Source organism: Lytechinus pictus, chromosome 3 (assembly GCF_037042905.1).
Source record: "Lytechinus pictus isolate F3 Inbred chromosome 3, Lp3.0, whole genome shotgun sequence".
Classification (NCBI taxonomy): domain Eukaryota; kingdom Metazoa; phylum Echinodermata; class Echinoidea; order Temnopleuroida; family Toxopneustidae; genus Lytechinus; species Lytechinus pictus.
Genome location: NC_087247.1, coordinates 54,435,975 through 54,451,471, shown reverse-complemented (window position 1 = coordinate 54,451,471; position 15,497 = coordinate 54,435,975). Strand labels below are relative to the sequence as shown.

Here is a 15,497-nt window from a genome sequence, read left to right as displayed (position 1 = left end):
ATACCAAAGAAAATTTGAAATTGAAATGAAAACGTGAATGGAAGTGGCAAAAAAAAATCACTTTTTTAATCAAAAGAGATTGGATTCACTTCAATTTACTTGCAAAAGGGGTTAGGTATACACAATGATATCTTTTTTAAAGTATATAGAAAAAAATTGAAGACAGGTAGATTTCTTTTATACCAAATTTTATGTTCACATGATAGAGTAGTACATCATGACAATTTAGTTTCTCATAAGAATATTGCAATAAGTGAGAATAAAAACAGTTTTTCTCGGAATGGTCCAAAGTGGCCCTAACCCCTTTTGCAACTAAACTCTTCATATATTTTATTCTTCTTTTCCCACTTGTTATCTGTCTCCTGGTTTCCATAAATCTCGTCTTATTTCTCTTCCACCCCTTTTGTTCCTACTTCCCACATTCTAGCTCTCTTACCACCCCCTCTAAATTATCTCTTCATATGTGCCCCTCCATTTCTTTCTCATCTCTTTTCAACCCACTTCTCATCACTCTTTCCCTCTCTCGATCTTCATCTCATTTTGAATTTTGCCAATTCCAAATCCCTTTCATTTTAGCTCTGTACAAATACTATATGAACCCAAATGAAAGACATAAAGGAATTATCTGGTTAGTTGTGAATTTTATTAATTAGCCATAACAAAATATCACATTATCAGAGGATAAAGCTTTACCTTTTTCTTAAGCGTATGTTAATACTTTGAACCAAAATATTTTTTTTTTTGTATGCTGGGGCAGCGATCCTGGGGAGGGGGGGGGGCACAGTTCCCCCTACTTCTTGAATCACTGAAAAGTGCCTTTTTATGCAAGAAAAATGCCCACTCACGAACGTGTACTGTGTCCCTTTCACCTGACGAGAACCTGTTTTAGGTGTTACCAAGTGCTCTTCCTTGTATGCAATTTTTTAACCCCAAAATGCCCCCCCCCCGGAACGTGTTCTGTGCCCTTTCATCTGAGGGCCCGTTTCAAGTGTTAAAGAGTGCCCCCTCGCCTTCTTGTAAGTGCCCTTTCTCGAATCACTGCCCCCTTTTACCCAAGAAAAGTGCTCATAAAGAACTTGTTCTGTGCCCCTTTCACCTGAGGACCCGTTTTATGGTCACCATGACGATTGCCCTAGAAACAAGAAAACAATATTCTCATTTCGATAATATACCGGTACTTATGAAGGAAATCCTTTGTGCATTAAGTTTAATAATTCATGAGTTGGGGTATATAAGCAGTTTCGTACAGATGGAGGGGGGGGGGTTGATGGACTATTGCCCCCCCCCCCCAAAAAAAAAAAAAAAAAAAAAAAAAAAAATCACGACCAAGAAAAAAAAAGAGAAAAGGAAAGAAAAGGGTGAAATATATCATTCTGAATATTTTAGATTTTTTTTTTTTAAATGTCAAAATTTTGCTCGCTCGCAACTTCTTAAAAATTTCACGTAATACAGCATTTTCCCTATGCCCCCCACCCCCACTTTTAACTTCACTCCGCCGCTCCTATTTGTATGTTTATAGCTTCTCCTTTTGCAACCAGTTTTAATGAAAATCAACAAGAAATTTCATACGTCATGAATTTGGGGTTGTGATAATAATTTTGTTTTTTTTGAGAAAAATTGGACTTGGAAAAAAAACCTTTTCCATCTTCATCAAGTGGTTCCTAAGTCAGACTCTTGAATTGTTGGATTTCTTGAATGAAAACATCTGTTACACCAGTCCTGCAGATTGAAAAAATAGAGAAAAAAAAATCAATGAATTTAAATTAAAATTGTGATTTTAAAAACATAAATGTTTTAAGAAAAGTGAGAATCTTACTTCTACTAATTATAAACTTGTACTTCTATAAAGCATATCACTTAAACCTGCTCTATGCAGTTTACATACCACTCTCCATTATAACTACATGTACTCTATGAAAAAATGACAGAGATTTCTCATAAATATGAATATATGAATCAACATATATGTAAATTATATAAATAGTCAGAATGAAAGTTGATATGTTTTTTTGCACAGAATATTTTGATCTGTGATTAAAAACGACACTAACTATAATCTAAAAACAAAATTGAAATGGGTTTTTCAAAGGCAGGTCTATTTGTTGCCAAAAAAAATGTGAACAACCTCCATTATCAAAAATATTCACTAATTAACTCACTCATATAACTGCTGTAGGTTGTATTTCTCTTTGTGGTCTAGTCGCTGTTCTATTAGGCCTACTTCACCAATTATTTGTCATCATCAATCACCTCCATGGAAATTGTAAAACTGCATCATCCTATTGGACAAAATGTAAAATAACAAGATTTTTAAATAATCGTAAATCTACAAATATGAAATATGAATATCACACTGAAGAATGAATAAAATGAATTTTGTAAAATATGAAAAATAAATGTTGCTTTGTTTATAAACAAATAGGAAATAAAAAGGCCATTTAATTACTAGTAGATCAAGGACATGACCTAACCGGTATTTTATAAATTTGCCCAAGGTACATAACTTTTGGCATTGGTTCTATTTTAGACTCGAGAGCCTGTATATTTAAGAAGTGTATATTCATTACAGATCCTACCTCTTTGTGGCTCGGACTATTTTTATTTAATGTAAACATGGTAAACATTCAATGCATGTAATGTATCTGTAATTTTGTATGGGTTAGTTTAAGTTTTATACCTGGATGAGAATCTGCAAAATGATGCATGCACTTATGATCATCATCTTGAACCATATAGGTAGACCTCTACTGTTTTTCTTGTTCTTCAAACTCAACCTGTTTGTGAAAGAAAAGAGAGAATAATAAGAAGTGATCTTTTTCATGGCCGTATGTTTAGGAGGAGGGGTTTGGGTAAGAGCTGAAATGTGAAACCTTCATCAAAAAGAGAATTGCATGACATCCTTCAATTTTACTTTAGAAAATGCACAAAACGGCCCTAGGGCTAGGTAATATTGGTCGCTTCTGGCCCTCGCTTTCTGAATTTTAGGTTTCTCTAAATTTTTTCACATTCCCCCCCCCCCAAAAAAAAAAAAAAAAAAAACCTGGATCTTTTTAATTCCGAATCTTATTTCATTTGATTTTAACACAATTTCATAATCTCATGCACTAGGTCTAGATCTATTTGTAAGAAAGTATAGATCTAGTCCAACGAGACTCAGTGCTGTGCGACAGCATTCATGTATCTAAATTAGGTCTAGATCTAGACCAACTATGGACTCTCGATCTATCTAGACCTAGAAAGTAAAGCTTCGGTTCTAAACCGAGATTTAGACCCTATATCGGTTTAGAAATTTTTGATGTCTGACTCTGACTTTTATTCCTGGCTAAGACTTCATTGCCATTATTGACCGAGAGTAGATCTAGATCTAGTCCTTGGTCCACTGACAGTCATCATACTCGTACATGTAAATGGAGTCGTCTAAGCCCAGACCTAGATCTAGGCCTAAATTACAGACCTAGATCATAAGCCCTGGGGGTAAGTGTCGAAGATTTGGGAAAGTATGTAGGGAGACCGGACCTAATTTTTATCTTTGGATAGGGTTGGACTTACGTGCTATGACTGTAATCATTTTATAGGGAAAATTTCACTCATACCAACTGCCGAATTTCTTGAAGTTATTCCATTTTACTGCAAAGTTACAAGCGAAGAGAAATTGACATTTTTCCGCCAATAATAGCTCAAAAACCTCCCAAAATATGGTCATCCACGATACGCGTTCACGTCCAATTCAGGAAATGAAGGCCTCCCTCGTAAGGAGGAGTCTCCGCGAATGTTGCTAATGATGTCAGCGCGCCATGATTTTTACGCTGCACGGTCATGAATATGTATTACTTTGACCCCGACTGTCTTCAAAAGTTCGAGTTACGCACCCGTACGGGTGCGTTTAGGTCAGGTTTAGGTCAAGCCATGTCACGAGCGAATGCAATGCATAGAATTAGAAAGAGAGAGGGAGAGAGAGGGGGAAAGAGACGCGATCGTAACGTCCAGAACCAATGCTTGAGAGGTTATGAGAGAGACAAAAGCTTATGATGAAATGTGTCTGGGATTATTTGTGTGCATCAAAAGTGTGTCCATTCAATGTACCTTCCCACGTGGCTCACGACACGGCGTGGAAATTTCCTTTGTTTATATTTATGTCTGACATGGTCTGAGAGAGTCTGGCATTTGTCTGTGATTTGCATGTGATGTGGCAGTACATTATCGAGTTGTGTATCTGCTAAGACAGAGAAAGTTTAATCATCACCTCATGAAAAAGGTATTCCCCAAAATTCGAGACGAGATGGGGCGGGGGGGGGGGGCGAGGCAAAGAATGAGAAGAATCAGCATGTAGTTTTCAGCATGGGATTGATTTTTTAATTGTGTGATTCTCTTTTTTATCAATTTTATTGATTCTTGTTGAAAATTGTTTTAAATGCTTTTAATCAGGCGCTGGTGGGAGGGGGGGGGGGCAAGTTCCCACCCACTCCATTTTGATTTCTTTTTGCTTGATTGTCAGAAATTTATCCAGTTGTCAACTTGACAGTGGCGGCCAACTTCTTTTTGTCCAAAAAGCGTAACCCCACCCCCCCCCCCGTTCTGATTATTGGATTCACCCCTTCAAATAATTAACCCCCTTCTTGATTTTGCACTTTGGTTACCGATTCCAACACAGTCATTATTATATTTGTCGTAGATAGCGAGTTGTAATTGATAAATTTCCTATGATTTGTGAAGGCTTTGATAACTGGGATCCAAAGAACTAATATGATTATAGTTACTCTGTCATGGCAACTACCGTGGGAACGGGGCTCGACCACAATCGTTTCCATGTTCAGAACATGGACCCCTGGGAATGACCCGGCATTTGACCTCCATTCTCAGTCTCCAGATATTTGTAAACAATGATCTTATCTTGGCCGCTGGTCACCATGGTAACGGACATTCCAACGTATGTTCAGTTCATGGACCGAGAGGTCCATGCACAGTTGAATCACGATCAGAGTTGAAACATGGAGAGGGACCTCCATACCCCTCCATAGTTGAAAAAAAAGACACTCTCGATCTGGAATAAGTGGAATCAGTTCATATAGGATTATATATAAGAGCATTTCTACTGTAAGCATTAAGATGAAGAAAAATAATGACTGAAATGAGTCCGGGAAGTGGGCAAAATATTTGGACTTGGAGACGGCTTTTTTTTTTAATCATCCTTCGAAGTTCGAGGGATATATACGAAGACGGCCAGCAAAATTATTGTTCTATGAATTTAATTCTGCATGTAAATGATTTTTTTTAATGTGTGATTCTCTTTCTTATTCGTGATCCCGTTGATTCTTCTTGAAAATTGTTTTTAAATGCTTTTAATCAGTGCTGGTGGGGGGGGGGCGACAAGTTTCCATCCACTCCATTTTGATTTCTTTTTGCTTGATTGTCAGAAAATTATCGAGTTGTCAACTTCACAGTGGCAGCCAACTTCTTTTCGTCCAAACAGCGTACCCCCCCCCCCCCCCGTTCTGGTAATTCCTGGATTCACCCCTTCAAATATAATTAACCCCTCTTTTTTATTTAGCATTTTGGTTGTAACTGATTCCAACACAGTCATTATTATATTTGTCGTAGATAGCGAGTTGTAATTGATAAATTTCCTATGATTTGTGAAGGCTTTGAAAACTGGGATCCAAAGAACTTACTACATGTATATAATTATAGTTGCTCTGTCATGGCAACTACCGTGGGAACGGGGCTCAACCACAATCGTTTCCATGTTCAGAACATGGACCCCTGGGAATGACGCGGCATTTAACCTCCATTCTCAGTCTCCAGATATTTGTAAACAATGACCACCTGCATGTTATCTTGGCCGCCGGTCACCATGGTAACGGATATTCCAACGAAAGGTCCATGCACAGCTGAATCACGATCAGAGTTGAATCATGGAGAGGTATACAAGTACGTCCAACACCATGGTTGAAAAAAGGACACTCTCCATATGGAATAAGTGGAATCATTTTATATAGGATTATAAGAGCCTTTCTACTGTAAGTATGAAGAAATGAGTCCGGGAAATGGGCAAAATATTTGGACTTAGAGACGGCTTTTTTTATCATCCTTCGAAGTTCGAGGGATATATACGAAGACGGACAGCAAAATTATTATTCTATCAATTAAATTCTTGTGCCGATGAAGGTACAGGTTGGTGGAGGGGGGGGGGGTAGATTGCACCTGCCTTCTGACTTTTGACATCATCCAGGACTATATAATTTAGCATGATCAACGTTCAATTTTTTTTTGGCTTGATCTCTTTTGTTCAATTACACAACGTGAACTTGTCTCTACCCCGAGGTCTCTACCCAATTTACATAAATTCTCATCACACTGCTACTCCGACCTCTCCCCTTACATCTAACTTATCTCTTTTTCTGCTCCCTCTCTTTTCTTCTCAACCCCCCTCTCTCTCTCTGGGTGCATCATCTTTGGTCAATATATCAAAGTCTGGCCGGCTCGAAAATTCATTTAAAAAAAATATTTAAAAATGTCGAGGTCTCGGTAGCACACCGGCCTTGATGCATCTTGATGAAATATTATTTGGACTGTCTTCTTCCACTTACATTGTTGTTTTGGTTGAATATGATTGCTGCCGCGAGACTTTGATATATCGACCAAAGATAATTCAAAGATTGATGTAAAACATGGGATGATAAATGGACAGATCAAAATACATGCACTGTTGAATGATTACACCAGTGATGAGTCACTAAGTTTACATGTGCAAATGCAAATCATCCACGTGCATGTGTACGTGTGTAAGCGATACACTCGACTCACGATCATTCACAAAGTACATGTAGACAAAATTGCATTGAAACTCCATAGCATTGCGCACAGCGACACCCGCGATGAACTTTGAATTCTCGCGCCGGTTGGGCACGTGACCATAGGCGCGGGACCGCTTGACGTCATTAAGAAAGCGCGTATTTAATCTGGCGTCATCGGGTTTACCACGCCCTTTTTTCGCTGTTCAAAAACTCGCATGGTAAGGGTATTTTGAATTGCAATCCGACACATGATCCTCAGGGATATGCGAAAAAATGATGTCATAATCGGATTCAGCATCGTCGAAAATGCAAACTGGACTCGGTTTACGTACAGAGACTTTAATCGTACTCTCGCTATCGCAGAAGGAATGTTACTTCTCATTATATCTTTTTTTGGCGAAAGCGAGTGAATTGTAAACCGATATGAGTATACAGAGCAAATTATTTCCTTTCTTTTGGTATATAGATCATGATCATACGATGTGAGGATCAAGTGTCGAAAATGCTTCAAAGTGGAATTTTGCTCCAAAATCTCTGACCATTTCGAGGGGAAATGCGACCTATGCGAATTTGCGTGTGTTAGCGCTCGCGCTGACGAACCGTTGTTCAAACCGGTGAGTGAGGGGTCATTTCCGTTGCTTCAAAAGCATGATAAAACACCACGATCTCTTTTATTTCGACATTGATTAGCTTGAGAATATACTTGATGATGATGTTGTTGGCTTATTTTGATATATATTGACTATTTTGTTTTGTGATGGCAAAATAATGAGAGACATGTCGTATTTTTGTGAGCTGCTCGTTGAAGGTCCGTGCGGCGTGTAACAAAAGGCGGAATGCAATTGACGTCCGCGCGGTCTCCCTATTATAGTATAAGTTAGACTAGATTTTAATTAGGTAGGCCTAGCTCTTGATAGCATCGATGAATAAATAAAAGTAAAGTAGCCTAGATCTAAGTATAGGGCCTAGGATTAAGAGATCTAGGTCCTAGATCTATTGATAATAAGACAAACATGCAGAGCAGCATGTTATTTCTAAGACCGAATCTAACTATATTTATAAATAACAATAAGAGTTAAAATGGGTGGGGGCTAAATGCAGAAGCCTGAAGTTATGCAAAATAAATTTGATATCTGAAACAAAGACAAAGTGAGGACTGAGTCTGAGGATTGACACAATGACAGGCGTATCTTCATGCACACTCCGCTTCACAGTTTATTCCTGACTGAGTCTCGATCTACTGAAGATAGATCCAGATCTCCCTCTAGATCTAACGTTACAGTGTACAAAAAGAAGCCTCATTCTTCTTGTTTTAATCAATCGTGGGTTGGTCCTTGTTGGAGGTGAACCAACCAGCCCGATTATCTCTCGATTCCCAGCCGGCTAGGAACCCGTACAAAATACACTGCAAGCAACATACAGGCTGCACTGGGCGACGATGACAATCTAACTTCAATTTCAAAGACCAAATTCTGCTTTCCTTTAACAGAAGAATGATAGCAAATTCTCTAATTTGTTAAAGAAATAACCTAAGATCACAAAATACAGTGTGAAATGTGTAAATAGTCCACTGAATTCATGTGGTTATATCAATTAATACGTACTCACCGGAGTGTTTGTAGGTCCATTTTGTGTGTGGAAAGAAAAGTTTCAGAATGAATAAATTAGATGACGTAATGAGGTCAAATGAATAATTAATTCTGTAACACGATACCACTAGTATCGATGACAAAGAATCGGGGAAATCGCGTAGTAATGACGCTCATAGCCAATGAAAAGGCCGGATTATGAATATCTTCATGCTCATGAATGTCAATGAGGGCTTATTTTTGTCTTCAAATGATCGCGGTAGGCGGAGCCTAATCTCATTTGTTTTGTGCTGAACGCGCACGCAGCTTTCGGTCTAGTAATATATTATAAGGTCTTTGCTTCAGCCCCCCACTTTTTTTCCAAAACCCGTGTACAAAAACGTAAAAATGACCAAGATTGTGATTTTTGCATGGTCAGCTCCCCCCCCCCCCCCACTTTGAAAACCGTTCCGCGGCCTTTGAACCTTATTCTAATTCCATGCCCTAATGGTCGGCCTGGTTACCCTAGATTTGAAGAAAGCGTTCGATATGGTTCCCCATGACGTCATCATCGATAAACTGCGCGTATATATGGTTTTGATGATCAAAGTTTGGCCTGGGTAAAAGACTGTCTTCGTATGCGTAAGCAGGTAACTGTTATCAATGGAAATTATTCTGAGCCCCGTTCGGTAATTTGCGGAGTACCCCCAAGGAAGTATCCTTGGTCCGATGTTTTTATATAATGTATTTGAATGATAACCAAATTGTTCGGCACAGTACATTATCACTATATGCTGATGATACATGCCTTGAACGTAAAATCAATGAAGATTTGAATAATAATATTGCCAATTGGCTCCGTTGCAATGAGTTATTATTGAATACAAAGTGTTTTGCCCCCTCAAAATATTTGGTTCATTACGCAACTGGGTTGAATAAACGTGTTGTGTAAAAGCTATATTCTGTATATGCTCGCGAATCGATTAAAATTTTGATTTATCAGGTACCTATTATTTTTGTGTATTCTATAATTTTTTCGAAATATGCCTTTTCAGGTCTGATGTAAAAACGTATCAGCTCGCGCTGCACGCTCGCATTTTGATTGACGAGTTGTGTTGTCTCAATATTGATTATACAACAAACTACTTAAAATCCCCTTTCATGACAGTGTATAAAAAATAGGCTCGCAATTTGCGCTCGCTTTAATGATTTAAATATATTAACTGATGCATCCTATTTATAATTACAAAAGTGCTTGGAATGTCCAGTTTTCAGGCCATAATATCATCAGATTTCGTGCCCTCATTAGGCATTAATGAATAAGATATCAATTAAATAATCAAATTGTCCCTTTTAATTGTTTCATCTCGCGCTTAGCAAGAGGAATACTAAAAGGAAGATAGTCATCATTTTCATATGATGACATGTCCTAAGGATGTCCCGGTCCTATATCAAAACCTTTTTTTTTTTCAGATCGGAAGATGTATTTAGAATGCCTAGATTCTAGGTTTAAATATGAAACACGCGCGCGCATGTTTATACAGATACTCAAATCATTATCCAGTTTCAGATCACAATATCAAAAATTTTGTGCTCGCATTATTAATGTACGAAGATCCCCTATTACTCATTCTTTTCATGATTTACAAAACATGAATAGAGTGTCCCGTTTTTAAATCTAAATCTCGATTTTTTCAGCTCCCGCTTCGCGCTCGCATCAAATTATCAATTGTTTAGTTATATAGCTATCCTGTTCACGATTACAAACATTTATTAAAATTTTCCATTCTTTATGTAGAATGTCAAATTTTTTCAGCTCGCGCTTCGCGCTCGCATTATTTGATAGTTGAAATATGTAACGTCTTCCTGACTAAGTGCAAGCAGTCATTAATAGGTACCTTTTCGATCAGTTCAAAACGTATATAAAAATTTTCTGCTCGCGCTTTGCGCTCGCATTAGTAATGTAAGGAAGATCCCCAGTTACTAATCCTTTTCATGATTTACAAAACATGAATAGAGTGTCTCGTTCAGTAGGTCTAAATCTCGAAATTTTCCCATCAATTGTTTATGTTACAAAAAGTACTTAGAATTTCCATTCTTTAGGTAAAAATGTCAAAAAAATTCAGCTCGCGCTTCGCGCTCGCGTTATTTGATTTTTTAAAATATGTAACGTCTTCATGTCTAAATGCATGCAGTCTTTAACATGTTCCTTTCCATCAGTTCATTTCTGCTCGCGCTCCGCGTTCGTAGAGTAATTATTTAGTTGCATACACATCTTTTTCAGGATAACAAACATTGCCCAGAATGTTCAAATTTTAGGAAAAAATACATATGATTTCGAAAAAATTTAGCTCGCGCTTCGCGCTCGCATTATATAAATAAAGATTATGTTATCATATATTTATGTTGATTTAAAAAAAATGAAGCTAAGAAGTGACTATTAGGACTACCCCTTCAAAGAAACCAAAAATCATCTTCGAGCGGCCGATCGGGGAAAATATGGTTGAAAAAAAAATTCCGGGCCCCCTATTGGCGAAGGCTGGATCCGCCCCTGTATATATATTCTTCTTCTCCTCTGTTTTGTGAGTTAAAGATATGCACTGTCGCTAAAATGTTTGTAATCATTCAAATCTGATCTTTCCCAGGAAAGCATTTAATATAACTTAGAAAATACCCTTTTCCCGGGACCCTTTTCTATCCCCCCCAAAAAAATGATGAAGCGCTTTAGGTTCCGCGCTTCGCACGGTGTAATTATTTTGATTTCCTTAATATAATCCCTTTTTGTGCGTTCACAATCACTTTTGAAAATAAGGTTCAAAATCACAATAAATTCAACTGAATTGGAGCTGATATAGGTACTAGAGACAAGAGAGACGGCTCCTTTTCATTTTAATTCATGAAACATCGAAAGCTTCGCGCGGGAGAGGGAAACTTCCCCTCCCTGCACCCACCCCCTAGGGAGCGCGCTTTTACAACCCCCTCCAAAATGAAATCCTGGCTATCGAGCTTTCATTATTACTTTTTTTTTACAAATTGATTTTTTCAAGTGCTATTTAAAATGTCCCTTTTCAGAAGTGATTGTCAAAACGTAGGCCTATAAGCTATAGCGCTGCGCGCTCGCATATTTTGATTGGTTAGTTATGTGTCAATAACAAGCTACTTTAATTAATGTTAAACATATTTTAACCCATGTGGCCTATTCATAACTACAAAATGTTTAAAAACATCAAGTTTTTAAGCCTTAATAATCAACAATATTAGATTAATAAATAAGAAAATGAAATTTTCATGAATTCCTGATAACTAAATTGGCCCTTTTTCAGAATGGAATATCGACAAGTTTCTTCTCGCGCTTAGGAATATTAGGAAGATAGTCACCATTTAGAATGACAGTTTTTTTTTTAGGTCGGAATATCAAAAATTTTCAGCTCGCGCTTCGCGCTCACATTATTTAAATGTTGAAATATGTATCTTCATGGGTAACTGCAAACAGTCCTCAACAGGTCGATCCCTTTTCGATCTGGCCAGAACGTTTACTAAAACATTGCCCAGAATGTTAAATTTTCAGGAAAAAATGCAAGAAAGTTAAAAAAATAGCTCGCGCTTCGCACTCGCACTTTTTATTTAGGGCTCATATGAAATTATTTCAAATTTTTGTTGTTTTATATAAGAATATTATATTCACTATAATTCACTCTAATAGTTTCAAACAAAGAAAAATCAACTTTGAGCGGCCGATATCAGCCCCACCTCCTCATAGGCGAAAGCTGGATCTGCCCCCGTGACACATATACACAGTAAAAATGTTGCCCCCCCCCCCATTAAAAAGCAAGGACCCACAGTGCCCCCCCCAGAAAAAAATCATAGCCACGCCACTGTTTCAACACCAAGGCCAACACCGGACTTGAAATTGTATGCACTTTCTGTAATCGTGAAAAGGGTAATAAGTTTATAACTAAACAATATAACTAAACAATTGTTACGAGCGCGAAGCGCGAGTGGAAAAATTCGAGATTTAATTACACCAAACAAGTAAAGCGCCTTTGTCAGTCTCACATGCATTACGCGATTCAATATAGCAGCTGTGTGATTTACAAAAACACCATTCATTTAATGATACGTTCATTGACCCTAAATGGTATTTGACCTTTTTTTTTTACCTTGATAATGTGACCTAAGACTTGTCAGTGATACTTGATTACCCCTATATATCCACATTTATTTGTCTATGGACCATCGCCTCTGCGCGAGCGCACCCGGCGGATGCCGCGCTAGCTGCATCATGCACGCATGCCCGTTCCATAGTAGTCTGCTATGCAGACTCTGAATGGCTCGTGAAGTGGGATCTGCAGGCTCTAGTAGACCTAGTCTGCTATGAATCAGCTGTGATACACACACTGCAGATGTGGGTCTACAATTGTAGACTAGTTCCATATGGATGCATTCGCACTCACACGCTGGCGATCCACTAGTTCCAAGGACCCCCGTTTTCACAAACATTTGTAGTTCCGAAGCCCGTTCCGAGGACCCTCCTTTTACAATAAGCCCGCTCCAAGGCCCCCGTTTTTTGTCTCGCCCGCGGCACACCCCTACCACTTTTTTGGTCGAGTGCCCCCCCCCGGGGACCTGAAACTCGCACAATATGTTCAGTCAGTGATACTTAATTACTCTTACATCCAAGTTATGTGAATCAGATCCATAAGCTTTCATAATAAGAGCAGGAAATATGTTAATATTATGGTCTGAAAACTGGACATTTAAAGCACTTTTGTAATTATGAATAACATGCATGATAGTTAATATATTTTCAACAATCAATGCGAGCGCGAATTGAGAGCCGAAACTGAGATTGTATACATAACTCACCAATCAAAATGCGAGTGTGCAGCGCTAATAGCTGATATACATTTTGACAATCCGACCTGAATAGGGATATTTTGAGAACTTTATGGAATACACGATTTTGGTACAATATGACATATCAAAAAAATTTCGAGCGTGCAGCGCGAGCAGAAAATGTTAATATTCAGTCCATAAAACAATTTTTTTTGACAGAGCACTTTTTAACAATTAATTTGTAGATCAAACAAAATAATGAGAGTTCGATTTCCGAAAAATATGTTTTGTATATTGACTTCAAAATTTTACATTGAGCAAGATAAATTACATGAAAGGCAATGCGACATAAATCACCATTAATTGGGAGTGATCAGGGTTTTTTTTTTTTTTTTTTTTTTTTTTTTTTTTTTTGGGGGGGGGGGGCTCATTAATCACCTTTTTTCTGAACACTGAAATGCCCCCCCCCCCTGCACATGACCCCTTTTACAAATCCTGGATCCGCCCCTGATGTGCATGGTCTCTGTAAAGCTCAGGCCGGCAAGTCCTTTATGACCTTATGAGAAGAATGACAAGAAGAGCTTTAAAATGAACTTGAGCCCTGGTCCTGGACAAAATTACGAACTTCGATCCTTATTGTGAAAGAAATGACAGCCCCCCCCCCCCAAAAAAAAAAAAAAAAAAAAAAAAAAAATAGGAAGAAAGGGGTAAAATGGTAGTAATGTCGAAAGTTTTCACCACACTTTTAAGCTCGGGTAGAGATTTAATAAGAGAAAAAAGTGCCCCAATAAATTATCCGGCCAAAATGTTTTCTTCTTCAAAAATTATTAGTCTAGGTCAAGTCCACCCCAGAAAAATGTTGATTTGAATAAATAGAGAAAATCTATAACAAGCAATAACACTGAAAATTTCATCAAAATCGGATGTAAATAAGAAAGTTATGACATTTTAAAGTTTAATTCGCTTAATTTCACAAAACAGTTATATGCACATCCTGGTCAGTATGCAAATGAGGGGACTGATGACGTCACCCACTCACTATTTCCTTTCTATTCTATTATAGGAAATATTGATTTTCTTCCCCTTTTCATGTCCAATGGAGTTTTTTCCTTGCCTGAAAATGTGGAATTAACATTGTTTAACATTACGTGGTTCAGAAAAGTTTTACATCATTGTCAATTCTGTAAAAATTGAAATATTGTATAATTAAAACAATAAAAAACATAAGAAATAGTGAATGATGGACATCATCGACTCTCTCATTTGCATATCACTGAGTTGTGCATAACTGTTTTGAGTAAAAAAGGCGAAACATTAAAATGTCAGGCATTACTTTCTTATTTCATATCCGATTTTGATGAAATTTTCAGTGTTATGCTTGTTAGATTTTCTCTATTTATTCAAATCAACATTTTTGTGGGGTGGACTTGACCTAGACTAACTTGGCCGCTCGGCGAAAATAGTCAAATTGACTGGTTGCCAAATAAAAAGAACACCACCCCCTCAATATTCTCCTATGAATAAAAATAAATGTAAGCACGGTGCACGGTTGCCAGCGCCCGCGCGCGCGGGCATGCAGTGTACTACACGCGCCAAGGCGTAAGTCACTAATTGAAATTGGCATGGGTATGGCGTAATTTGTTGGTCTCTCGATACAAGAGAAAATAACATTCTTTTTTAATTTGTTTTTATGGACAATTTACAGGAGCTTGAAGCTCCGAAGTGGAACACTCACACTAAATATCCAAGCGAGGTTAGCTAACTCGGAACCAGACGTAACCAGCGGCCTGGGCTGTGGCTGCAGCAGCAGACCTTGGAATGAGAAGTCCGGGAGCGGCGCGGCGAGCTGTCCGCCCAGCGCCCGAGGCCGAGCAGTGCCTGTGCATGCAGTGAGTTCTGCTCCATCCTACCGGTACCGGTACTTCATTCGTGGACGCGACGTGGCTGATCCCGGCAACGCGACGTCATCATGGCCAAGGCCAAGCATTTAGTGTGTGCTATGTCTGGAGGTGTAGATAGCAGTGTAGCTGCTTGGATCCTGAAAAGCAAAGGTAACTTAAACTTAAAGGTCAAGTCCACCCCAGGAAAATGCTGACTTGAATAAATAGAGAAAAATCAAACTAGCACTAGCAGTACCGTAGCATAGTGCTGAAAATTTCATCAAAATCGGATGTAAAATAAGAAAGTTATGACATTTTGAAGTTTCGCTTATTTTTCACAAAACAGTGATATTCACAATTAGGTGAGTCAGTCGATGATGTCCATCACTCACTATTTCTTTTGTTTTTTATTGTTTGAA

The 15,497-nt window shown here is 38.1% G+C and overlaps 1 protein-coding gene and 1 long non-coding RNA gene across 3 annotated transcripts in view; one reads left to right on the top strand and one right to left on the bottom strand.

Annotated features, from left to right (window-relative positions):
• Positions 1–1,495: 1,495 nt before the first annotated feature.
• On the bottom strand, positions 1,496–2,788 carry LOC135153764 (uncharacterized). The gene is made up of 3 exons (XR_010293271.1): positions 2,678–2,788; positions 2,160–2,279; positions 1,496–1,719 (listed from the first exon to the last, which is right to left on the bottom strand). It is a non-coding gene; the product is annotated as an uncharacterized LOC135153764 (long non-coding RNA).
• Positions 2,789–5,886: 3,098 nt separating this feature from the next.
• LOC129256983 (mitochondrial tRNA-specific 2-thiouridylase 1-like) overlaps positions 5,887–15,497 on the top strand; it is a 36,915-nt gene continuing 27,304 nt past the window's right edge. Inside the window, exons 1-2 of one of the 2 annotated variants that reach the window (XM_064097372.1) lie at positions 5,887–6,017; positions 14,904–15,249. In XM_064097372.1, coding sequence (XP_063953442.1) covers positions 15,168–15,249 — 82 coding nt within the window. In that variant the 5' untranslated portion in view covers positions 5,887–6,017; positions 14,904–15,167. Of the gene's footprint in view, positions 6,018–14,716; positions 15,250–15,497 lie in introns of those variants that run through there. The other variant, XM_054895219.2, reaches the window with a different exon arrangement.